The 23,559-nt window shown below is 48.1% G+C and overlaps 1 protein-coding gene and 2 pseudogenes across 8 annotated transcripts in view; 1 reads left to right on the top strand and 2 right to left on the bottom strand.

Moving 5' to 3' along the window:
• Nucleotides 1-1,333: 1,333 nt before the first annotated feature.
• LOC105305658 lies at nucleotides 1,334-2,771 on the bottom strand (annotated as a pseudogene).
• A 724-nt stretch (nucleotides 2,772-3,495) lies between these two features.
• On the top strand, nucleotides 3,496-3,614 carry LOC111731691 (annotated as a pseudogene).
• Nucleotides 3,615-8,242: 4,628 nt separating this feature from the next.
• ILF3 (interleukin enhancer binding factor 3) overlaps nucleotides 8,243-23,559 on the bottom strand; it is a 28,292-nt gene continuing 12,975 nt past the window's right edge. For 2 of the 8 annotated variants that reach the window (XM_023523421.1, XM_011380291.2), the window contains 16 exons: nucleotides 23,223-23,370; nucleotides 21,700-21,791; nucleotides 21,216-21,311; nucleotides 20,468-20,579; nucleotides 19,948-20,045; nucleotides 19,263-19,374; nucleotides 19,049-19,159; nucleotides 18,504-18,703; nucleotides 17,970-18,137; nucleotides 17,401-17,526; nucleotides 17,117-17,293; nucleotides 16,871-17,024; nucleotides 16,671-16,724; nucleotides 12,917-13,282; nucleotides 12,103-12,231; nucleotides 11,084-11,750 (listed from right to left, as the gene is read on the bottom strand). In XM_023523421.1, the coding sequence (XP_023379189.1) occupies nucleotides 11,614-11,750; nucleotides 12,103-12,231; nucleotides 12,917-13,282; nucleotides 16,671-16,724; nucleotides 16,871-17,024; nucleotides 17,117-17,293; nucleotides 17,401-17,526; nucleotides 17,970-18,137; nucleotides 18,504-18,703; nucleotides 19,049-19,159; nucleotides 19,263-19,374; nucleotides 19,948-20,045; nucleotides 20,468-20,579; nucleotides 21,216-21,311; nucleotides 21,700-21,791; nucleotides 23,223-23,370 (2,280 nt within the window). In that variant the 3' untranslated portion in view covers nucleotides 11,084-11,613. Of the gene's footprint in view, nucleotides 11,751-12,102; nucleotides 12,232-12,916; nucleotides 13,283-14,809; nucleotides 16,202-16,670; nucleotides 16,725-16,870; nucleotides 17,025-17,116; nucleotides 17,294-17,400; nucleotides 17,539-17,969; nucleotides 18,138-18,503; nucleotides 18,704-19,048; nucleotides 19,160-19,262; nucleotides 19,375-19,947; nucleotides 20,046-20,467; nucleotides 20,580-21,215; nucleotides 21,312-21,699; nucleotides 21,792-23,222; nucleotides 23,371-23,559 lie in introns of those variants that run through there. The other 6 variants (XM_023523420.1, XM_023523422.1, XM_011380290.2 and 3 more) reach the window with 6 other exon arrangements.

Raw genomic sequence — 23,559 nt, 5'->3', positions numbered from 1 at the left:
GCTCTTGCCTGGATTATCGCAGTCGTTTTCTCATGGTTTTGACTTCTGTCCTTTACTTCTTACACTATATACCTGAAGGCATTTTAAAACAAATGCTTTCAACATTTCACCATTATATATGATGTTTGCTGTAGGTTTTTCCAAGATGCACCATATTAAGTAAAGAAAGGTCCTTTCAATTTCTAGTTCACTCACAGATCTTGATCATAAATAAATGTTTATTATACACTTTTCTATATCTAGAGAGATAACCACATAATTTGTCTCATTTAATTTAAAATGCCTGATGACATGTTTTCTAAGTTATTAATAATTTTATTCAATAAATTTTATTTCTATTAATAAATCTTATTTACATTCCTGAGATAAACCCAGCTTGGTCATGGTATCTTTTTTGTTATATTTTGGCATTTTATTAATATTTTATTTAGAATTTTTGCATCTCTGACATAAATTGTATTTGTCTATAATTTTCCTTGCTTATAGTGCTGTCTTTGCCCGAGTCTGGTGTTTAAATTATGCTAACTTCATCAAATAAATTTTCCTACTCATTCTATTTTCAGGAAGAAATTGTGCAAGGTTGGAATTATCTGTTTCTTGAATGTTTTACTGATCTGACCTGTAAATCCATCTGGTTATGTTGTTTACCTTATAGGAATATTTTAAACTACTGATTTAAATTTTGTAATGATTACAAAGGACTATTCGGGTGTTCTATTTTTTCTCAAGTCAGTTCAGGTACGTAAAGTTGTTCTAAGGATTTTTTCATTTCATTTAAGTTGTCAAATTTATTGGCCTACAGTTGCTCCTAATGTCCCCATATTATTATTGTATCCCCCTCTTTGTGAATTTCAAATTCAGAGGTTTAAATTACTCATAGTCCTTGAATGATGACACCTTATCATAATGATCCATGTAAGATACCTCTCTCTCCTTCTTGCTTTCTTCTCTTCAATCCCCATTCTCCTACCTCCACAGCCTATGGGATTCTGTATATCTTTTTATTTGATATTAAAATAACTACTCCAGTTTCCTTTAAGCTCTGATAATCCTTAAATCTTTTTGTATATCCTATGACTTTGAAATTTTCTGCTTTAAGATATGTCTTTAGAAAACAACAAAGAACTAGATTTGTACTTTTTAACCATTCCAATAATCTTTGCATTTTACTGACAAGTTACTCTATTTGCATTTATAATGGTTACTGATTTTAAATCTCAAATGAATTTCTGTTTATTTGAAGAACATCTTTGAAACCTCTTTCAGTAAAAAGAACTCTATATTGATTAACTCTAAAGTTTTGTTTACCTGAAAAGAAATTTATTTTGCCATGCTTCTTAACAGATAGTTCCCCTGGATTGATAATTATTTTCTCTTAGCACATCAAACATATTCCACTCGTGGCTTCCATTATCATTGCTAAGAAATAGAATGTAGATCTAAGTGTTATCTATTGTGATCTTTTTGTCCTTCTAGTTTCTTTTAAAAATCATTCCTTTTTCTTTGACAGTATGCAATTTCACAGGATGTGTCTAATTGTGAATTTCTTTTGAATTTATCCTGTTTGAGATTCCTTGAACTTTTTGGATCCAATGATTGGAGTCTTTCCCTAATTTTGGAGTAGTCTCATTTATTCTCTCTTCGAAAAACTGCACTTGCCTGGATCTCAGCCTCAGCACAGGTAGCTGAGGGCAGGGTGACAAATGCTGACTTGCTGCCCTTCCTGAGAAGATAGCCCCCTGACTGGGATCAAGGAGAGAACAAACCCTATTGCACCATCTGGAGTGGAGTTTTCATCTCGCTGAACTGGTAGAATGGAGGTAGGAGATATCAAGTACTAGAGACACTCACTGTTCTAACTAAATTTTCTCATAGATTTTCTTGACTAGATGTTTCCTCATTTTCTGTAGGCCCTTAGGACCATCTCCAGAGACTTTATTTTTATTTTTATTTTCAATTTGAAAGCAGTCACTGTTTCTTAACTGACCGGATTACAAATATAACCACGGTAGATACCTTAGTTCATCCTTCTAATAAGCCTGTTGAGCTGGTCTTTCCTGTTGCCAGCATCTCAACCTTTTACAAAAGGGCGGTCTTTTTCTTCATTCTCACTTATGGAGAAGGTAATCTGAAGGGCCACAGGAAGGTGTTTGCTTCTTTGAAGTGTTTTCCAACAGTATAGACCTCATGAGTCAGATCCTCCATGCAGATGCTGCCACATTTACCAAGAGATCGAGCAATCAATGTGTTTGTCAGGGCAATTCATTTTTTTCCATAACCAGGCTTGTAGATCAATTCGTTTAGTGACTTCAGATTTTGGCACTGCCATGCAATATACAGTTCCACCATCCTTAGCATGTTACTCAAAGCCTTACTGAGTTTACAAAGGTGCCATTGAAGATATGGTGAAGGCGAGAAGCTGCAGCACCCTTCAAACCTTTGGACTCGTGCCATTAATGCCTCTGATCCTGATGACAAATGCCAATTTGGGTTCTCAGGTACATAGAAGTTGCCAGCTTTTCTCGCCATCCTAGCCATTCGAATCTCAGTCTGTACATATGCTTAGATTCTTTGTGACAGTGCTTAGCTTTTTCATAGATAAGCTTCCTCCTTGCCTTTCAAAGCATCTTTTGGGCAAACTTCTTTCTCGGGAGCTTGATCTTCAGCTCTGCAAAACTCCTTGGCTTTTTCTTGAGGGTTTCTGGCACAGCAGGAAACTTCTGCACTCTCCATGGTTCCAGCTGGAAAACAATTCCAGAGACTTTAAACATAGTTGCTTTTTAATACTTTTCACCAGTTTGATTGGGGAGTGGATCTGTCAAGCTCTTCACAACATGAGCATCAAGAAATTGATCACCTTTTAATACTTTTTGATGTTATTTTCCATTCAATATATTAAATACATTCACAATGTATACATGTAGCAAATATTGTACTAAAACTAATACAATGTTATATGTCCATTATACCTCAAAAAATGGGGGAGGGGGAGAAATCTCTTAGAAAATATGAAAAAAAGTTAAAGTGATAAATTTTATATCTTATGTACCTTACCACAGTACAAAATGTACATTAATAAAAACACATGTACACTAACAAAAGATTAAATACAGAGAAAACTGAAAACACAGGAGTTCAATAAGCTTTACTTATGATTTAATTTTAAATAAATAAATTTATTCAAGGTTTCAAAGTAGATAATACATTAACACATAGTTAAAAAAAATACAGATAAAATGTATACTGTGAATTATCTTTCCCACACCTGTCCCCTGTCCAAATGGTTCTCACCTCTTAATATTAAATAATGTTTAGTATTCATTCTTGTATATACTTACAGACATGTTTATCAGCACATACAAGCAAATATGTATTTTTTATTACTGCTGCTGTTTTGTTTTCAATTGATTCATTTAGATATACTAATGGAGTTTTTTCACTTTCTAGAAGCTTTTAATACTTTTATACTTTTCATAAACTTATGAAAGTTTTTTTGTCTATGGCCATGCCACCCTGAACAAGCCCGATCCTGTCTAATCTTGGAAGCTAAGCAGGGTCGGGCCTGGTTAGTACTTGGATGGGAGACCACTTAGGAAGACCAGGTGCTGCTGTAGGCATTAAAAATAAAAAATGTGGGATTGTAAACTGACAAGGTCCTTGCAATCTGTGAGGTCAACCAAGAGTTGCCTTGCCTAAAATAAATAAATAAATAAAATAATAAAACATAAACTTATGGAGGTTTTTGAGTTGTTGTTTTTCACCAGTCATGGGTCATTGACTCATGAAATTGCCTAAACAACATTCCCCAAACGTTATAACTTGTTCCAATATGTTTCATAATAGTTTTTTTAAAATTCAATAGAAAAAAAAGGAGATATGAGAGAAACTGTTGGTTGTCCCCCAACATCTATTACACCAATAAAATTATCTCATACCACAGCTAGTCCCTGTGACTTGCTTTCTGTTCCTTATAATTGTGTTTCTAAGATTCATTCATGTCATATGTAGTTTTGGTTCATTCGTTTCTTCTCCAAATCAGTGTACCATTATGAATTGGCATAAATATACCACAGTGTACTTATCCATTCTCCCATCAATGGACATGTGGACATTTCAGCATTTTTGTTTTATTTATTTGTTTTTGCCATTATAAACAGTGCTGCTGTGAGCATTTGTATACACATCTCCTTGTATACCACTGCAAGAATCCTAGAAATGGAATTTCAGGACCCTAGGCTGGGTGGATAATCAACTTTACAAGGCAGGACCAACTATTTTCAAGGTGATTACACCCATAAAAGCAGCTCCCTGTGTCACCCATAGGAAAGCTCCCTGTGTCACATCCTCTCAAACTCTTGTATTTTCAGAACTCTTGAATTTTGCCAATCAGGTGTGTGTGAAATGGCGTCTAATTGGGGTTTGAATCTGCATTTCCATGATTCCTACAGAGAGTGAACATCTTTTCAGATATTGGAGCTATTTACCAACATCTTTCATTACTCAACTTAGGTGATGTGGCAGCAGAATTCAACAGGGTTGAGGTGCTGAGCACTTCTTTTTTTTTTAATTTAATAGTTTGGATATGGATATATAGATCTATAGATACATAAGTTTTTTCTTACATGAAAAAAATTGTAGGTCGTAACTACAAGAGTCTTCATTGACCTGTACTTCTATGTTTTATGCACTTTTCTGTATTTGTAATATTTCATCTTAAATGTATGAAAGTTCAGAAAGTGTAAAAGGCAAAGAAACTCAGTTTTACCTTCCCCCCACACTGTCCATCTCAGCCTTTTCCAGTAACATGTTTTATTAGATTCTTGTGTCTTTCTAGAATTTTTTCATACAAACAGAAACAAATATAAAGCTAAATAGTTATATTTATCCCTTTTTTACACAAAATGGCTTGCTAGTTATACTGGTAGGAAGCATCTTGCTTTTTGTCTACACTATGTCAGTACATACTCTCCTTGTTCTTTTTGTTTGTTTGTTTGTTTCAAGTATCTCCTTGTTTTTGTTTTGTTTTGTTTTTAACTGTTAGCTCATATCCCAAAGTATGAGTAGACCATCACTTGCTTATGCGGTCTCCTGTAGATTCTCACTTGAGTTATGAGTAATCTTTTGCATCTATAAACAAGGCTGCAATTAATAATCTTGTATTTAAGTAATTTCACATGGCAGCAAGTATATCTTTGGAAAAAAAATTCCAGCAGCTGGATGGCTAGGGTGAGTCAAAGAGTGTATTATAAGATCCTACCAAATACCCTCCATCCGGTTTTAACATTTGCACCGGCACCAGCAAGTAGTATATAGAAGTGCTTTGCATGTTTCCCCACAGCCTCTACAACACAATTTCACTTGCCCACTTAATAGGAGAACTGTGGTAACTCTACGACATTTTTAATGTGCATTTCTCTCATTTCCAGTGAGGTCTGGCATCTATTCTTCACTTCCAACTGCTCGAAACACTGTCTTCCTATAGCTTTTCTGGTCCCATTCTCCTAATTTTTAAGTTTTTATAAATTCTCCCAAATAATAATACAATATGGTGATTAACGGCCAACACTGCCAACGCTTATGGAGTAGGTGCCAGTGTGTGCCAGGTATTTGGTAAGCTTTACACTATCATTGCCTCATTTGACCCTCACAGTACAATGAGTTGGGTATTATTTCTTTTTATGGATGAAAAAACTGAAGCAGAGACATTTACTGACTTGCTCAGGGTCACATGGCTAGTAATAATCAAGGAACAGGAATTGAAATCTAGTCTTGCATGAGGCCGGTGAAGCACCATCTCATACAACTTCTTTTCCTGAAGGAAAAGACAGTATTAGGAATTGCAGCACAGAAAAGGGGTGGAAAAGTTACAGCCAGAGGAACCTGGGAGGAAAGATTTAGGTTTTGCCACTCAGAAGCCAGGGGACTTTGGTCATGTGATAGTCACTCTCTGAGTCTCAGTTTCTTCATCCTTAAAGAATCATTATGAAGGTAAGTGGAGCTTAGCACACAGTAAATGCCCAAATACACGCATGAATATACATGCCACAAACATTATGGACCATCCGCTCTGTGTCAGGCACTGTTCTCACTGCTGGCAACATAGTAGTGAACAAGCGCTCAAAAATTCGTTGCTCTGGAGGGGTGAACAAGAAAAATTAGTCAAACTTGTCACGTCTCAAGTGTTGAGAAGTGCTGGAGAACAAAGAAGGCAGGGAAGGAGAGGAGTTGGAAGTGACTATTTTAAGTAGGGTGATCAGAATCCGACTCACTGAGAAGGTTAAAGCCTGAAGGAGGTGAAGGAGGAGCCATGATGGGAACTGAGAGAGAACATTTTACACAGGTTTTAAAAACAATGAGAGCAAAGGTCCCAAGGTGGGAATGTGCCTGGATTGTTTGCGGTGCAGCAGGGAGGTCAGTGTAGCTGGAGATAGTGAGGAGCGGAAGACAAGGGCGGGAAGGTCAAACCACTAGGTCCTCTGGTTTGCTGTGAGAACTTTGGCTTTCGTCTGAGCTAGATGGGGAGGTGGGGTGTGGAGCAAAGTGAGCTCTCTGCATTACCAGGAAGTAAAGTGGAGGGTTGGGGGTGGTGCAGCCGAGGTTCAGTGGCATCGACTTTAGGGTTTCTGCGCAGCTCAGTAGGCAGGGCTGGAGGCACCATGAGGTAGCCCCTTTAGGAGGCGCTGGGAGTTCGGCTTCAGCACGCTGGACAGCACCCCCGAGCATTGCCGGGACACCAGGAAAGCGGCCACCATGGGGGCGGAGCCTACAAAGGCGTTCTATTGGAAGAGGCGCATTGTGCCCACGTTACGCATCCTATGGGGGCGTGTCAAGGACGGGGCCTGCAGAAAGCGTCGCCTGACGATAAAACACGCAGCGGGCGAAGTCACTGGGCGGGGATTGCTGGAGCGGTACTGTGAAAAGCGACTGTTGATTGGGCATGAAAGAAGCAGGGGAGTGCCCAGGGCGGGCTGAGAGGTGAACACGTGGCTTGGAAAGGGTGGTGTCTACAGAACGGAGGCCTCCTCTGGTCTCCACGCCCCTCAAGTGGAAGTCCACGCATCACCCCAGGTGTGTGACCGGGATTGGGAGTGCTCAGTTTGATCCCCCAAACTTCTCTTCCCAGGGATCGCTGCAGCTGCCCAAGGGTGTACTAGGGTGGTTGGCCTTAAGGAGAGAGTATTGAAGTCCAGGGACCCAGAAGGGCGGGGGTTAGGTTTCTAGACAGACTGGGGAATCCAGAAACCTCTGGAGACGTGGAGACTTCTAATACCTGTAACGTTGAAATAGGGGTCCTTGGAGCCCTGGGTCGGGTGGTTGCCCAGGGAGCCTAAAAGGTTGTTTTTGGTTTATTTATCTGGGGGTGGGGGGGCACTTCTGTGATATTCTAACCCCACCCCTGCCCCTGCCCAGGTGTCAAGGCTGAGTTTAGGTGCCAGTTTCTTGGGAGACATTGGGAAGGCCACGAACCTAGGACTTGCCACCTCTGACCACTCCCTAGACGTTTCCATCCACAGCAGAGACGGGAGGACCTGTGAGTCTGGGCCTCTCTCTTTCCTCTATTCTGAGGTAAGTCAATGTCTCTTGCAGGAACATCTGCCCTGAAACATGCAGTTTTTACCCCTCCTGGGTCTGAGAGCTGTTTCCTCACTGCATTCAGTGGACTCCGCCGCCTAAGTACCCCAGAACCTCACAGCTTGGATATTCTAGAACTCAAGCCATTTTGCTGGTCTGTTGACCTCCATTCTCACCTCTCCCACACACCTATTCTGTGCCCAACAGCCAAGAGGACCGTTCTGGAGTCTTCCTAGTTCAGAATCCTTCCATGGCTACCAATTAACCTTGGGATAAAGGTTAGAACTCTTCTGGCTGGTTGTCAAGGGCTTGCACTGTGTACCCCTTGCTGACACAGCCACACTTTACCCTTTTTGCAACTAAATGCTTCACCCACCTGACTTCAGCTCCTTTAAGTCTACTGCCAGCCCCCAGCTGAATTTTGGTGCATGCTGTTGCCTCTGCATTGCATACCCTTCCCTCACCCTCCCTTACAAACCCCTGGTCCCAATTCAACCTTTCTGTCTCACCTGAAACACAGAAAGCCTTCCCTGACACTTGCTGCCCAGCTGAGACAGAGCCCTCGTGGTGCCCGGAAGCTCCATGAGGGCAGGGACCGTGTCCACTGCCAGCACCTTGTGCAGGAAGGATACATAAGCAACACCCAAAAAATACATGTGGAGTGAAACAGTGAACATGGGAAGTTTCCATTTATTCCGGAATGGGTTAAAATGAGCATCTGGGCCAAGTAGTCTTGCTGCAAAGGACACAGCCAACATGAGGCTCACATCTGGAGACTGAATCCTAAGGCTGAGAGTCCAGCTGCAGAGTCAGGCCTCCGCGGCTGACTACAGAAATGGTCGATTGTCCGAGGGAGAGTGAATGCTTCTCTGCCACCACAGAGGGTAGTTGGGCAGCTAGGTGATAACTTCCACGTCACACTAGACCTCAGCTCAGAGGGACACCAGTGTCCCCAGTGTCTGCTAAATCTAGAAAGGTGGAAATCCTGGATCTGTGTCTCCTTCCTGCTGAATCTCTACCCGCTTTGGTCCTAGGTCTCCAATTTCCAATCCTTCCCCTGAGGATCAGTCCAAATTCCTGGAAAGGCTCTGCCCTCCCTCAGATGTCATCTTGGCCCACTATGCCCATGTCCAGCTGTTCCAGTTGGGTGACCTTTCTCCCTTCCTCTCTTCCCTCCAAAGGTATCCTGGGCCCTCCGGAGATTTGTATGCAGTCCCGGGTTACTGACCCCCTGGCCTATTCACCGAGTACCCTAACCTCATCAACTCGCTGAGTAAACATGTGAGCCATACTGTCCCTCCTGCTCAAGCTCCTGGTGATCTCTGCTGGTGACTGAAAGATTCACAACAGCGTTCTCTGGTGACACGTGAGCCAAAGCATCTCATCATAAGCCAGCTACTGCCCACGCCCTGGCCAAGGTGGTGGTGGTGGTGGTGGTGGTGGTATAGTTCACTGAGGCCCTCTTCCAGGCTGGCTTCTGGGGCTTGGAGGGCAAAAGGCCTTGGTCAGCTTTGAATGGGTGATACACCAGCAGCAAGGCCCTCTCTGTGCTCAAGGCGGCACCCACGTCTTCCTCAATCCAGCTTCCCGGGGTAGTAGCTCCTGAAGGCTGGGTACTGCCATCAGCTAGCTGCATCACCATGCCATCAGCACTAATGAAGTCCCCAAGCAGAATTAAGGTGCCGAGGGATCTGTGTTCATGAGCTGTCCCCTTGGGACAGGTACCTACTGTGCTGTAAAGACGCTACTGGCTCCGCTGTCCCGACGTGACCACGGTGATCCTGGCTGGCCCACAGACTCCCAGGGCTGTGCCAACAGCCCATGGGGTGAAACCTTCACTCATCCTTGGAGTGGGTTGAACAGTGTCCCCCAAAAGGTATGTCCCAAGTCCTAACCGCTGAAGTCTTGAATGTGACCTAATTTGTAAATAGGGTCTCTGTACATGGAATTAAAGATCTTGACGTGAACTCATCCGGGATTAGGGTGGGCCTTCACTCTTGACTGGTGTCTTTAAAAGAAAGACGGAGACTTGAAACATCAAATCACATTCAGGAATTTGGTGGTGATCCTCGCTTGGGAAACCAACCGATGGAGACCTGAGCTGACAATGCAGGTCCAGAGTTTGAAGGCATTTGGCAGGCAGGGCCAAGAGGTTCCTCCCTGAAGGTCTCCGAGTGACGCAAGCTCTGTCCACAGCCTGTATCCTCTCTCACACACGAGGCCCCAGTGATTTCACGGGGGTCTTTTTGTCTTAGCCCCTGGATGTGTCTGGGAGAGGAGCTGGGGTGGGTACCCGTCCCTCAAGTCTGTCCTCTCCTAGGCTGTGCACTGGAGCGATCCCAGGGTCCTTCGGGCCGACCCAAAAGTTCACACTGTAGGCCGCCTCTTGGATGGGCCCCACTGGGCCCCTCTCCCCAGCTGGACCACTTGGTATCTGGGGCCTCCTCTGTGCCAGCAGAAAGCAAAATTCTTCCAATATTTTGTTTTAGTGCACACCTTTCTTTCACTTCTCCAAGAAAGCAAATCTTCATCCTTTGAAGGCACACAGGAGTTTCTGCCTCAGCTGACTGATCCTGAGTCAAGAATGGTTTGTGCATCTCCCAGTGGCCATGGTTAACCAAGCACAGGAGGCCAAGGGCTGCCTGGTCTGAGAGGATGGAGACATGGCAAGACCGAGGGTTTCCCATGGAAGGGCAGCTCCAGGACCCAGCTGCCCGCAGGGCTCTTCCCAGATAGGCCGCCTCCTGGGGCACAGCTGGAGTTGAGAAGGGCTGCTTGGGGGAGGGTTCTTCCAGCTCTGCAGCGCTGACATTTAAATGTAGAATGTTCTGCAGCATCCTTGGCTTCTTTCTACCCACTAGGTGACAGATGTCCCCCAAGCACTACAAAACTGCCCAGGATTTGAGAAACACCGCTCCAGGAAAACCCGCCGGGACGAGGCTGAGCCACTGCCAACAACCCTGAAATTCTGGGCAGGGGTGGCACCAGGATGAAGTCTGTGGCTGCCACAGAGCGCCACCCTAACACAGACCATTCCATGCCTGGATTTTCCCACATCTTGGGGTGCTTCAGCCAGACACAACTGGGCTTTTTCAAAGATTCCATGTACCAAACCCACGAGGACATTTTATCCCATGATGACTTAAAATTGCACTTAAAACTACACCCAGAATTCATGGAGCAGGAAACAAAGCATGCCGAATTGTGTGAGCAATCGGCTAACAGCGGCATGGGCCACTAAACCGTTCTGCAGACAGCCAGGAGCGGGCAGTGTGGAGCTCACTGGGACACCAGGGCCACAAGGTTCCACATAACTGGTTGCTGACCTTGGCCGAATCAGAGTAAGGGTGTCTACTGGCCTGGAGCTGGATCCTGGACCCTTTCTGGTGACCAGGGACTGTCCTGCCACCTGTGCCTGGTTTACCATGCTGGGAACAGAGTGGAGGAACTTGCCCATCGCACTGCTGAAGGGTCAGATACCCAGGCCTACGACGGTGCAGAATTTTCTTTCTTTTTCTTTATTTGTCTACATTCAGCTGAATTCAGATGTACTGCCTGAATGATCCAGACATACAAAAAAAATCCCACTCTTTCCCACTGGTTTTTAAAATAAAATCTTCACTTATAAAACTGAAACACTAAAGCATTAAAATACAGAAAGCTCGTTTAACTCACTTCACAAAAGCATTAACAGATGAGGTATCCCTTCTGTAACTATTTCAAGACAAACTGAGTTAACACTAATACCAATTGTAAATAGACAGAGGGATACTGAACTGCAAAAACTCAGAAAACTCTATTCGGACAAAGTTGTAATGGCAACTAACAAACCATTGAAGACGCAGAGTCCCAAACACGGCTAAATATGGGTCACAGGACGGGTCACAGAGTGACCAGCTGCACCTCACAACACAGCAACGTGGACAGGGTAGGGCGATAGGCCCAGAGGGGCCACAGACATGTTAACTGTGGTGCATAAAACTGAATCTTACAACGAGGAGGGGTTAAGTGCAGAAGGTACAAATCTTCGCCCTCAGGGCTTTATCTGTACTGGTAGTTCATGCTGTGATCTGCGTTCCTGCCGTAGCCTCCCTGTGATGACTGGTAGGAGCTGGGAGGGCCGCTGTAATTCTGGCCGGACCCCGGGGAGTTGTAGTTCGACTGTGATGAGTAGCCTCCTGAGGGAGAGAGGGGGTGGGGATCAGCCCAATCACAGAGTCACCAGGGGCAGCTGTAACTGGGGCTGCATTTTTTTCATATTGGTGCCAATATTTAAGAATAAGGCAATTTCTGGATCACTGGCTTCTGAAAAGCTGAGAAGCTGGAAGCAAGCCTCAGTCCCAGCTCGCACAAGGCCCCATGTGCCCGCAACTCCTGCTCCCTAGTCTCGCCCCACATGGAAATCGGGGGTCAGCTGCCACTGCGGCCCTGCCCATGCTGCTATCAGCCCATGCCAGGCTACTACCCTCCTCACAGCCTCTGTGTGGCCCCGGGCCCCCCACGCTGTGTCACCTGCTGCTCCAGGCCCACCTTGTTTGCCTTGGTAGGAGGAACCGCCCCCAGAACCACCTCCGTAGCCCCCATGTGACCCTGGGTTGTAGGATGACCCGCCTGAGCCATAGCTGTTCCCGCCGCTTCGGCCTCCGCTACCACTGTAGTCTGGGGGGAGAGAAGACAGCGTGGTTAAGAGGCCTTGGGCTGCGGCCCTGGATATTTACAAATTTCCCTATCCCAACTGCTTAAATTTGGCAGGCATCAGTTCCATCTGAAAGTGCCGGGGGCTGGCCGAACCCCTGCAAGGTCACTATACCCTGGTTTGGCCCGATCACCACATTCTAAGGCCCAGTCTGTCCTGCCTTCCCACCTGCTCCTCCAACTCAAGCTCCCCAACAGCTCGGGAAGCGCACAGCCAGCCCAAGTCCTGGCCCCTGCTGCCGACTGCTCTCCTATCACGGACAACCGTACAACTGCTCTACCCCAACCGGGCCACCAGCGCAGTACAACCCACCGAGTCTGTGCACAAGGTGGAGAGGTGAAGCGGGGAATAATTCAGGCTCTTTTAGAGGCAACGTGCAACCCAGTCTCCAGAGGTCACCTTGCAGCAGCTAGCCTGGACTCACAGACTCCATCCTCATTCACCAGCTTCAACCCACAGCCTGCCTAGGGGCCTCTGTTGGACCTCCTTTGGAGAAGGCAACAGGAAGGGAACGGCAAGGCCCTGGGCCAGGGCTCCTCTGCCGCCAGGATTGTCCAAACGCCCGCCCTATGGCCACCACCACCAGCTTCTTTCCAGTCCCTCAGCCAGAGTGGGGTAGTGCTGAGCTTCTGGGGGACGCCAACTCACTGAATTTGCTCTCGTAGCTGTAGTCGGAGCCGCCCCCGCCCCCGGGGGAGCTGTAGGAGTTGGAGTAGGAGGAGTAGTTGCCTTGGCCATGACTATAGCCCTTCTGTTTGCCCTGCGGGGGGCCGTAGTTGCTGTACTGGCTCTGGTTGTACGACTGCTGCTGGCCTGGGTGGGACTGGTAGCCAGAGCCGTAGGAGGGCTTCTGCTGGCCCCCGTGCGGCTGCTTCTTTCCGGCATGTTTCGGGGGCACTGGGGAGTTGTAGTTGTCGCCTTGGTAGTAGGAGCCGTAGCCGGAAGAGCCACCACCGCCCCCGCCGCCGCCACCGCCAGCATTCCCAGAGTGCCCTCCATTGCTGTAGAACTGACCTAAACAGGAAGGCAGCGGGTCAGGCGGAGACTTGGGGAGATGGGGGGAGCAGAGGGGAGGGAAGGCGCAGCTGTGGGCCCTGAAGGCTGACCCACAAGCCCGCTGCCCAGGCGGGGGCAGAGTGAAAGAGGCGGGAGAGCAAGGAGCAGCAGCTCCGGTCCCTAAAGCAGCCTGGTCTGGGCGGGCCCAGCCTTCAGCTCCACTCACCCATCAGCTGATGACAACAATGGATCTTTGCCAAGCAGCGGCACGAGAGCAGCTTTTGCAGCAGATGTCAACGTTACAATGAGATGGGCTCCGAGCGTAGGATGACATTCACGACTAGCTGACCTCTACCCAGATGTCCCCAACGGTGACAGGAAAAGCAAAGCCCCGGAGAAGCAGCCAGCCAGCCCGCCCCCGCTGTGCTGGGAAGAGGATCGGCAGTCACGGGCCTGGGGAACCCCAGGAAATGCTCTTTAATGAGGCCCCAGAAACTGATGTCGTTCCTGGAAGACCAACTGGTCTGACCTGGTTCTTGGAGAACCAGGAATGGAGACTTAGTCAAATGACCTGGGTTCTCCCTGGTGGGACTTGTGCAAACATGACTTAAGGAGCAATTACATAGCCCCACGGGGAAAGGAGACTAAGGCTGGGATCAGAAGATCCAGGTGGGGACTCAAGCTACAGCCTCAGGTGGTCTCCCAGAGTGCCCCTCCTTGTTCCCCGCACAGCTGCTGGGCACGGGGACTGAGCAGCAGGACTGACAAGCGTGCAGCAAGGCCGCCACATTCTCAGGCCCTGGAGCTGAGAATGTCACGGAGAGCCCCCCACTCCCACTTTCTGGTCATTAGATAAGGACCCCAGGAGACAGGTTTGTCAAGATATCACCCCTACTAGATACCCGGGTGGACCTGTGAGAGACAGGCCTGCTAAGGGGAGGGTGGGAAAAGGGTTGTGCGGGCAGCTGTCCAGCTTAGCTAGGCAGTCCCCAAAGCTCCTGCAGGGGCAGTGGAGCTCCTGGGCTTCCAGAGTAGGTAGGCCTGGACATGCCTTTGCTGGGTGGCGCTGACTCTGTCCAGACAGCCAAGCCTGGTGCCTGGTTGGCCCTGCTATGCCCAGTTCTGAGTGGATGGAGGAAGGGAGGCTCTCACACAGCCTGTCCCTTCCTTCCCATGTTTAGCACCAAGGGACCCCCGACTCTTGGGTAGAGTAAATTTGGGAGTCCTCATGAGCCTTCCACCCACTGAATATGTACACCCCATAGCGGCTTGCCTTGGGTTGTTTGAACAATAAACTGAGTAGAACTGATCCCCGCCATGGGTTTATTTTCTTCAGGCGGACAGCCTCCACCCTATGTCCACCCCCAATCGCAAAGCCAAAAAGGACGTGTCCCACAAGCAAGAGAGCAAACACGCGAGGCCGGAGGACAGGAGACCTTTTTTGGGTCCCCCCTCAGAGCTCTGCCACATCGGCTGCCCCTCAGCCTGCACTGAATGCCTCCTTGCCCTTCCTCAAGCACGGGAACGAATGAAGACACCAAGTAGTGAGGACTTGTTACTTTAACATGTATTGATTAAAAAAAAAATAAAGGGATGGGGAAGTTTTCAACGTCATTCAGGATAACTATTTCCTGGTATAAAAAGACATTATTCTCAAACAATAACTTTCTAAAAAAAAAATACATCATGCAATCAAAGTTTTAAAAAGTTTCACTGAATGTTTCAAACCTCTGGGAACAAATTATGTAGTAACCGTTTTGACCAGTTTTGCCTGAATAAATGCAAAATCTTGCAAGTCAACGCAGATGCAGGCTTTGCTGCAAAAAGAACTGCTGACAAGAGCCAAAAGCAGGCTTGTTTCCAGGGACTCCCACCAGAAAACGGGGTCCTGAGTAAAGAGCCAAATGGCTTCCATGTACCTCTATGCACAGGGAGAAGCCACAAATTCAGGTCTGTGCTCTAAGGTGAGAGGGCAGAAGCTTCCAGGGCTTCTGAAATCTGCCACAGTTGCGTGTCTGGCAGCAGGCCCTCCTGAAGCCAGCTCTTCAATGGAGAATTGAGATACATATTAGGCTCTTTCTGCTTGATTACGTAAAACTCCCATAAAAAAAAAAAAAAAATCTAGAATCCCATGCATTTGCAACTGTGATTAGGACTTGCAAAATTCTGCATTATCACTCCCTTAAAGCCTGTCTGTTTCTTGCACTAAACGATGGAAGCACAGTTTTGATACCTTTGAGAGTTCACCTCTAGCTAAACCAGCCACAGAATGTCGCATCCCCAAACACAAACCCACCAGAGCATTTACAAGAGGCGGGAGAGGTAACTTATTAGCACAATATACAATTCCCGAATGTTCCCAACGTTTTACATGCTCATAAAAAAAAAAGCCAGTTGCTCTGGATTCGGATGTGGTGAAATCATTTTCATCACTGTCAAAGGCATCAACCAGATTTGGGAAATTGTTAAAAGGTTAAAAATTCATACAAAACCTGCTGTAAATTAAGACAAAGGTAGATTAAAATGCATCATTATCTGTCTCTTAAATAAAGTAATGCTTTCCATAAAAAGCAAAGGTGGGCTTTTGCCTTGATGCTGACCAACGCTGGCTCTAGAATTCTGTGCAATTCTGCACAAAAAAATGCATTCTCTGAAAATTGTTTTCCACTTATTGTGAACTTCGATATGACCAAGTTCAAAGGCAAATCACGATAAAAACTGCCATTGTCTTAAATTCTGCAGGCTAAGAGTTTCAGACAAGCTGCGGTGACAAGCCACGGTTGAGAAACCCAGTGAAGCACAGGGGCACAGCACGGACACTTTGGGTTTTGGAGTTCGAGAAAATTGGAGTAAAAAGTTGATTTTGTGTGCAATACTTTTAGATGCTCTAGGAAGACCCAAAATCATGATAGCCGTAGCAGTCTGTGAAAAAGTCACCTACAAAAGGGGGAGACAGAGCAGAGAAAAAAAATTAGAATTCTTTTGAAAAATGGCACAGAGCGCCACATTTGAAATTCATGTTTTAGATTTCTCTGCTCCTGTAACCCCCCAATGAAGGCTCCTTCTCAAGACAAGAGCTGTGCACTGTCAGGAAAAGCATATTCACAGGAATGGTGCTTCGTTCGCATGGCTTAAAGCAGAGAAATTTAAAATTTTGACTTTTAAGGACTTTTCAAATCACACAAGGGTGTGTACTAACATTTACAGAGTAAATCACTCTTTTGAGGGCGGGGCAGGGGAGGGGAGGGGGACTTAAGGAGCACCTGACCTCATCACTGAGAACAGGTGTGGGCTGCCCTGAGGTCTCAGGGAGGCTGCTGCTGATGGGCCACCCTGCTCTGACTCAGGCACAGGAGCTAAACTGCAGCTTCTTCCCAAGCTCAGACAAAGAGAAACACACACTTACTATAGCCGGCTGTCGCCGAGTTGCCACCGTACCCGTAGCTGCCATATCCAGCGCCTGGAAGAGAACAGACAGGGTTAGCAGGGCTGGAGGTGGGTCTCCCCTGCGCCTGCCTCTCCCAGCATCTTAGCGCGACCCGGGGGCCCACACACCCCAGGGAACAAGCCTGGTCCACAGGGATAGTGCACGACAAGTGTCCTCACCAGCATTCATGTAGCCTCCATGGTTGGCACCACCGAACCCTCTCCCTCTCCCTCGACCACGGATGTTCCCTCCTCTTCCCCGCCCTCGAAGGTTTGGGGGCGGGGGCACTTCGTTGTGCATGGGGCCTCCCATGCCAAAGCCAGGGTTATGGGGCTGGACGGGAGAAAACAGACAAGTTACATTTGCCTCACGCTCAGATCACAGAATTTGTACTGAGGCCAGAGATCTCAGGGACAACCAGTTACCTTAGCAGCAAATTTCGGTCCACCTCTGACAGGGACGGGAGCTCTCTTCTTTTTATTTGCTTCAAGGGCAAGAGGGGCGTCGGGGAACAGCTTTTCTAGTGCAGCAAGAGCAGCATATGCTTTTGCCACCTTTTTGTTTGAGCCAGCACCTTGAAACTTTTGTCCATCCACCTCCACCTGGGAAGAACAGACACATTTTGGGGGTGATCCAACACCTCCCACCAGGGCCAGGGGACTCTCCAAAGACCCCAGGCCTCCATGGGAACTGCCCTAGGACCGCTTACCTCCATGACAAAGCGCTTGTCATGGCTGCCGCCAGTCTCTGAGATGAGCTCATACTTGAGGCCACGCCTCTTCTCATTAAGCTCCATGACAGGGTTCTTGCCATGCTTGGTCAGGATCGGCCCCTGCTGTTTTACGTTCTCAGGGAAAACAGAAAAGAAAACCAACATACTCAGCTAAGGGCTGTTCAGCACGCAGAGGACTGCCACACCCACGTCACGGCTGAGGCCCTCCCCTCCAAGTACCCTGCTGTTCCGCGCCACCCTCACCTCCAAGTCATTTGTGAGCCTCCCGCAATGGGACCACCTCCACCTGCACCCTCTCTCTCTGGGGAATGGCCTGTCCTAGAGTTAGGGCCACCCCCAGTGCAGCCCGGAATGCTGGGTCAACATCAGCAAAGCTCTCTTGGTCGTGGCTCAAAGGCTCACACCGAGCACCCCATCTAGGCTTCCAGACTGGAAGTTGACTCCTTTGGGGGAAAATGACAAGGACCATTAACTGTCCAAGTTCACAGGACACAAGGCTGCCCACTCCATCCTATCAGGCACTCCAGAGCCCACCATGGGCTCACCTCGGCAGTGGGGTCTGAGGCGAAGGTAGCACTGGGGGTTGAGACGGCTTCCACCACAGGCGGAGGGGCCACCACGGCTGGCTTGGATTCTGTCTCCTCAGCTGAGTCCTCCCCCTTACTGGAGTCTCTGCCTTCGGTGCCCGTAGGCAAACCCATGTCCTGTAATACCTAAAAGGAAGACCCACGGGGCCCCAGTGAGGGAAGGCTCAGCACTGAGACATGCTGAATCAGAACTGCCTACGGCGGCAGCCAACAATCTGGAAGGTGTTTTTCCCTTTAGCTCCCTGCAAACCCAGCCACATGCGGACACCCTCTGCCTGTCAGCCATGACAAAGGCATTCTTGCCACGTGTGATTTAGCAAACATTCAAAAATCTAACCACTTCAGTGTTCGCACACCCTCCCTAAGCTTCGTGGTACCTGAACTGAGAGCTTAAACAGGGGACAATGGATCTGAAAGAGCCCCAGATGGAAAAAATGCTTTTAACTATCTTAGCGGACAAGCACAGGCTGCACAAGGCTGCCAGCCCCCTACCTTAACAGCCACATGCAGCTTGGCAGTCTTTTTGGATGGTCCGGAGGCCTCGAATGAGCTGCCATCTACCTCCACAGACATGGTGAAGATGGGGGCGTGGACCGGCCCGGCCTGGGAAACCAGTTTATACTGCAGCCCCGGCTTCAGCTGGTTCAGCCTCATCAGGGCATTCATAGCCTGGGGAGGCTCTGCCTTCTCCTCTAGAGAGAGACCACCAACATCATTCTGGAACATCAGTCAATTCTGAATCGGATAGGGGCACTCGGTCTAATGGTCTCTTTTTGCGGGACGCAATGGACTGGATGGCTGCATGTGCCAAGGCCTTGCCTGTGCTGCTCCCAGGTACATGCCACCACTGGGGTCACCAGCTGGGGCCCATCCACCCTGTGTTCCATACCCATGTTGTACTTAATAGTTGTAAAAATAACTTAAGTATCATGTCCAAAAAAAGTAAGACTTTAAAAACAGGTGTCTCCCCACTCTGGGGTGGACCTTAACGGGAAGCAGATGGAAGGCAAAGGAGGCCTAGGAACCAATGCCTGTACCTTTCTTCTGAATTTTCTTCTTCTTTTTGCTGGGAGACTTTTCCTCTCCATCTTCCTCCATCGGGCGTTTCATGGGCGTAATGGCATAGGTGGTACTGGGGGGGATTTGAACTGAAAAAAGAGATTAGGACAGACGCGGCTCAAGAGTCCATTCTGGCGCTCCGCGGGAGTCCACGAGGCCACTGCCTCGCCAGGACCCCCTCAGCATGCTCACCCGTGTAGTCCACTGGGTTTTCATTCTTTGGTTTCTTGGGCATCTTAGAAGGCAGAGGGTCCATCCCCAGGACTTTATGCAGCTGGCCAAACGCGGCGAGTCGCAGAGCATGCTGGATAAGGGAAGAGGAACAAGAGCCTGACTCAGCAATTCCTGCGCTCCTGGCCAAGGTGTGTGCACTCGCTAATGCCTTCTGTGAGGGGCAGGACTGAGGGGGTCGCTAACAGTCTCCCCTACCACAGCAAGGGGTCCCCCAACAGCCAGGGGAGGGCCTGACTGCCAGAGCCTAGCCTTGCTGTGGGAGAAGGCCAGCCTGTGACCACCCGCCTCGTGAGGAATACAGGAGACCCCAACCTGGAAACTGGTTGCCACTCGGAGCCACGTGGTGGGCCTGCAGGGGAAGGACCCCTGGAGCAGTCCACACAGCAAATACACCTCCCTGCTGAACTCGGTGTCTGAAAACAGCACTCGAGCAGGCTGAGGGGCAGGCGACAACCATGCGTGGCGCCAGGAGAAAGAAGCAGCCCAGATTGGGGCGCCCTGTATCAGGCACAATCCCTTCGCCTTCAGTCCCCGACCTGAGCCTATGAGTCCAGTGGTGACACTGAGATACCCAGTAATGGAACTAGAAGCCAGTGATTACAGACTGGGTAAGGGCTCACGGTGGCAATGGCGATGACTATACCTGCGCACTCTGTGTGATATCTTCCCGTTGCTGTCTGTCTAGATGCCCAATAGCATCAGTGGCTTCTTTTTCACAAGGGTCATAAATGCCAGAACCATCTGAAGGCAGGAAACAAGGAAGATATGCAGAGGATTATCTTTTAGCATCTCGGAAGAGTTGTGCTGGCTGAGGGAACCGGATGCGTTACCCGCCGCGCCCCATCCACACCCAGCTCTGGAAAACACGCCGAGCTCGGTGACCCACTCGGCGTCCAGCCCATGAGAGAAATAATCCACATGTGTCTCAGAGCAAGGAGCTCACGTGGGAGTGGGTCACCACTGTCCCGGATCCGCCCTGAGTCACAGCTGCGGAGCCGGCACAGGGCTGGATATGATGGTGCAAGAGGGTAGTCACATGCTTCAGCCCTAGGGGGACATGGGGCTGCTGCTGCCCTAACCCAGTCAGAGGGACCCGCCAGGAGGTGGCCTCAGGGCCTTGATCTCTGCTCTTTCCCTGCAACTTGCAAAGCACAGGCCCCAACCTGGCATCACGATGCCCGACGCCAGGCACTCCAGCACTCTCCGCAGGGCCTCGCCGGCACCCATGGGTCTGTTGGCTGTGCCGATGGACTTCTCACAGAGAAGCTCGAGAGGCTGAAAGGTAAGAGGGACAGTTAGCCAGTGTCCGGGAGGGAGTAAGCCAACCCTCAGGAGCTGTCACTGTGTGGTGTGTGGGAAGGGAGTGGCACTGGGAGTCATAGCCGTTCAAGTTCACGAGCCGTGCTAAGCCAAAAACAGGCTACCTAGAGCTGGGCTCAGCAGACTTTTCCTAAAAAGGACCAGATACTAAATCCTTCGGGCCATGTAAACCAGGAGGCCAAGTTGAGGCTATTACGTACTTATATTTAAAAATACAAACACCATTCTTAACTATGGGCTGTAGAAAAACAGGCGGCGGCCACACTGGCATGTGGGTCCATTTGCTGACCCCTGGCCAAGAGAAGCTACCAAGGCTTCGTCATGGAGTGGAGCATGTCACAGTAAGTGCACTGCCTGGCCAGCCCCCTTCCCAGTTTGAGCTGTGTACCCACCATGGGGGGTCCTGGTCTCACTCTCGCCCCCCACCCAGGGTGTGGCACAATACTTGCTCATCAAGTGGCTATGACAGGAACACATCAGCCATACCCCAAAGTGGCACTCCAGCCCAGTTACCATAAGGTATTCCTGGGTTATGGGAGGAGGTCTCTGCACACAAGTTCCCAGGATGGCCATAGCTACCAGGTGCCTTACCCATCCTCTGAGAGGGCCCCAGGTTGGCACGCGGGTGCACAAGTCCCTCAGGACGCGAATGACAATGACACATGACTTCAGCCCGTTGGCTCTGGCCTAAAGGAACAAAGCACAGGCCCTTTACACCAAGGCGCCTCCCAGAACACAAGGCAAACATGAAAAAACACAAGTCTTGGGGTGCTACTTTGTCCAGGGTAAAAGGGTGAACATTTATAACCATCAAGTATATGGTCGGCAGCGATGCCACCGTGTGGACGAGAATAATGTTACTCTTGGCACAAAGCAGCAGCAGCCCACCTACTCAGTCACAAGCCTGTTCGGGGGTGTCAAATTGTTTATGCGCGCTGTGTTAGCATCTGCATACCTGCAGATGCTAAGTTTGGCACGGCACTCTTCAACGTACCAAAACTTTACGGTGCAAGTTAGCCAAGTTAAAACTTAGGAATTCTCTACCGAAAGACAAATAGAAGAACAAAATGCAAACCTGGAACCACTTGGCGTGTCGGAGGGACGCCAAGGCAGCAAGGCATTTCTGCCTGTCCAGGACGTCCGGGGGGTCGTTGACTGATAGCGTTTCTATTCATGGATGGAATAAGAAGACAAGGCACAGTTTGACCAAGGGGTTTCTGTCAGGTAGAAAGGGGATGTGGCAGCTTCCTAAAGGGCAGCGGAGGCTCCCATAATCTCAAGTCATCTCCGCCCTGGACCAGGGAAGGAGAAGCCAGAGCGTGTTAACTCTGCCCAGAGAGGAAATCATAAAAATTGGAGGCTCCACCAAAAAAAAAAAAAAACCAAAAACCAAAAACCAAAAACCAAAAAACCAAAAAAATAAAAAACAAAAAAACACCAAAAATGAAAACACAAGTGGGAAGTTACCGTACAAGGAATAATCCCATAGGGAGGGGACAGATAGGTGGATCCTATCTTCTAACAGACAGTTACCGTGCTTCCTCCCCATTATCTCCCGATAAATTAGCTAGGCTAAAAATTTCAGTAAGGGGAAGAAAAAAACACACACACACAAAAAAAACCCAAAAAGGTGGGGGGAGTAGAAATGAACTCCCTCTCTGCTTCCCACAACAGCCATCCCGAGGTGTCTGCAGCAAAAGGGACCACCTCTGCCCACCAGGCGGGACTGCCCCAGCCCCAGCCCTTGACAGAGAGAGTCCTGTTGGTCAAAGGTCCAGCGTCCCTAAACTGACAAACTAGCAGGGCTTTGGTAGTCGGAATCAGATATCAGAACCGAAGGTAATCAAAGACCAGCAACATGGGTACTAAGTGTGAGCCTATGCTGCAGCAAAACTGAAGCATTTGTCATTTCTGCGGGCTGTGTGTTTATCAGGGATTTGGATAAGGCCTGTTTCTTTTACTTTGCAGTGTGAGATTTGTGATCATCCACGCAGAAGAGACGCATGAACGGCCCTGAGTGGACTTTGAGTTGTGAAAGCATTATTAGCATCTGAAGTTTTGTTTTGGGGGGGAAAAAAAAAATCACACAACTATTTAAAACTTTATCCAAAACCCTGTTATCAGCTCTTGGTGTCTCAATCACTGCATTGATAAAAGCAGCCAAAGGAAGGACGACAAACGAAGCAGCCCTCAGTTCTGCTGCACCATAAGCTGTCTGCACAACTCCAATGTGATGTTCATGCAGAAACCATCTGGTTGTCTTCCATACTTTAAAAACTGTAACATCACCCGAGAAACGCTTTTCCAAGACCGGAGAACAGCTTAACAGAAAAACCAAGTGTAACATTGATGGCAACATTCATGGATTAAGATAAAGCAAAATGGTGCAATCCTCTGAAAAGTGCTACTCACTTTTAGTGCAACTGTTATGTCCAACTCCCCAGTACTGAAACCAAATGGGAGATGTATCTCAGAGTAAAGGTGGGCAAAGCTACACCGAAATCCTTTTATCAACACAGTCTAAAACTGAATAGCACATTTGAATAGTGAGGGAACACCAAGTTTCCAAAGTCCTGCTGGCCTTCTCGGCCTCCCTACCTCCAGCTAATACTTTCTCCATTTCTTCTCTGACAACAGGAGATGTCAGGTGGATGGTCAGGGACAATGGAGGCTCTTTTGTGTTTTTTATCACAATTGCAGCATCATCGATAGATTGGAGTATTTCGTACTTGTCTTCTGTAACGGCCTAAAAAAAAGAACATGCAACTTTCAAAATACTTTCTTCTCAAGGCAATCAACATTTGTTTAGTCCTGCTCGGTTACTGCGATAGGCCAACTTCTTGGGGTGTGACAGGACAGCAGTCCCTTCATCTAGGGGGTCAGGATCTCCTCTTAATGACAACGTCTGTGGCCATTTTTTGGGCTCTTCATAGAG

Source organism: Pteropus vampyrus, unplaced genomic scaffold (genome assembly GCF_000151845.1).
Source record: "Pteropus vampyrus isolate Shadow unplaced genomic scaffold, Pvam_2.0 Scaffold391, whole genome shotgun sequence".
In the NCBI taxonomy this organism is placed as follows: Eukaryota; Metazoa; Chordata; class Mammalia; order Chiroptera; family Pteropodidae; genus Pteropus; species Pteropus vampyrus.
The sequence above is the reverse complement of the archived record's forward strand: the minus strand, read 5'-3'. Positions and strand labels throughout refer to the sequence as shown.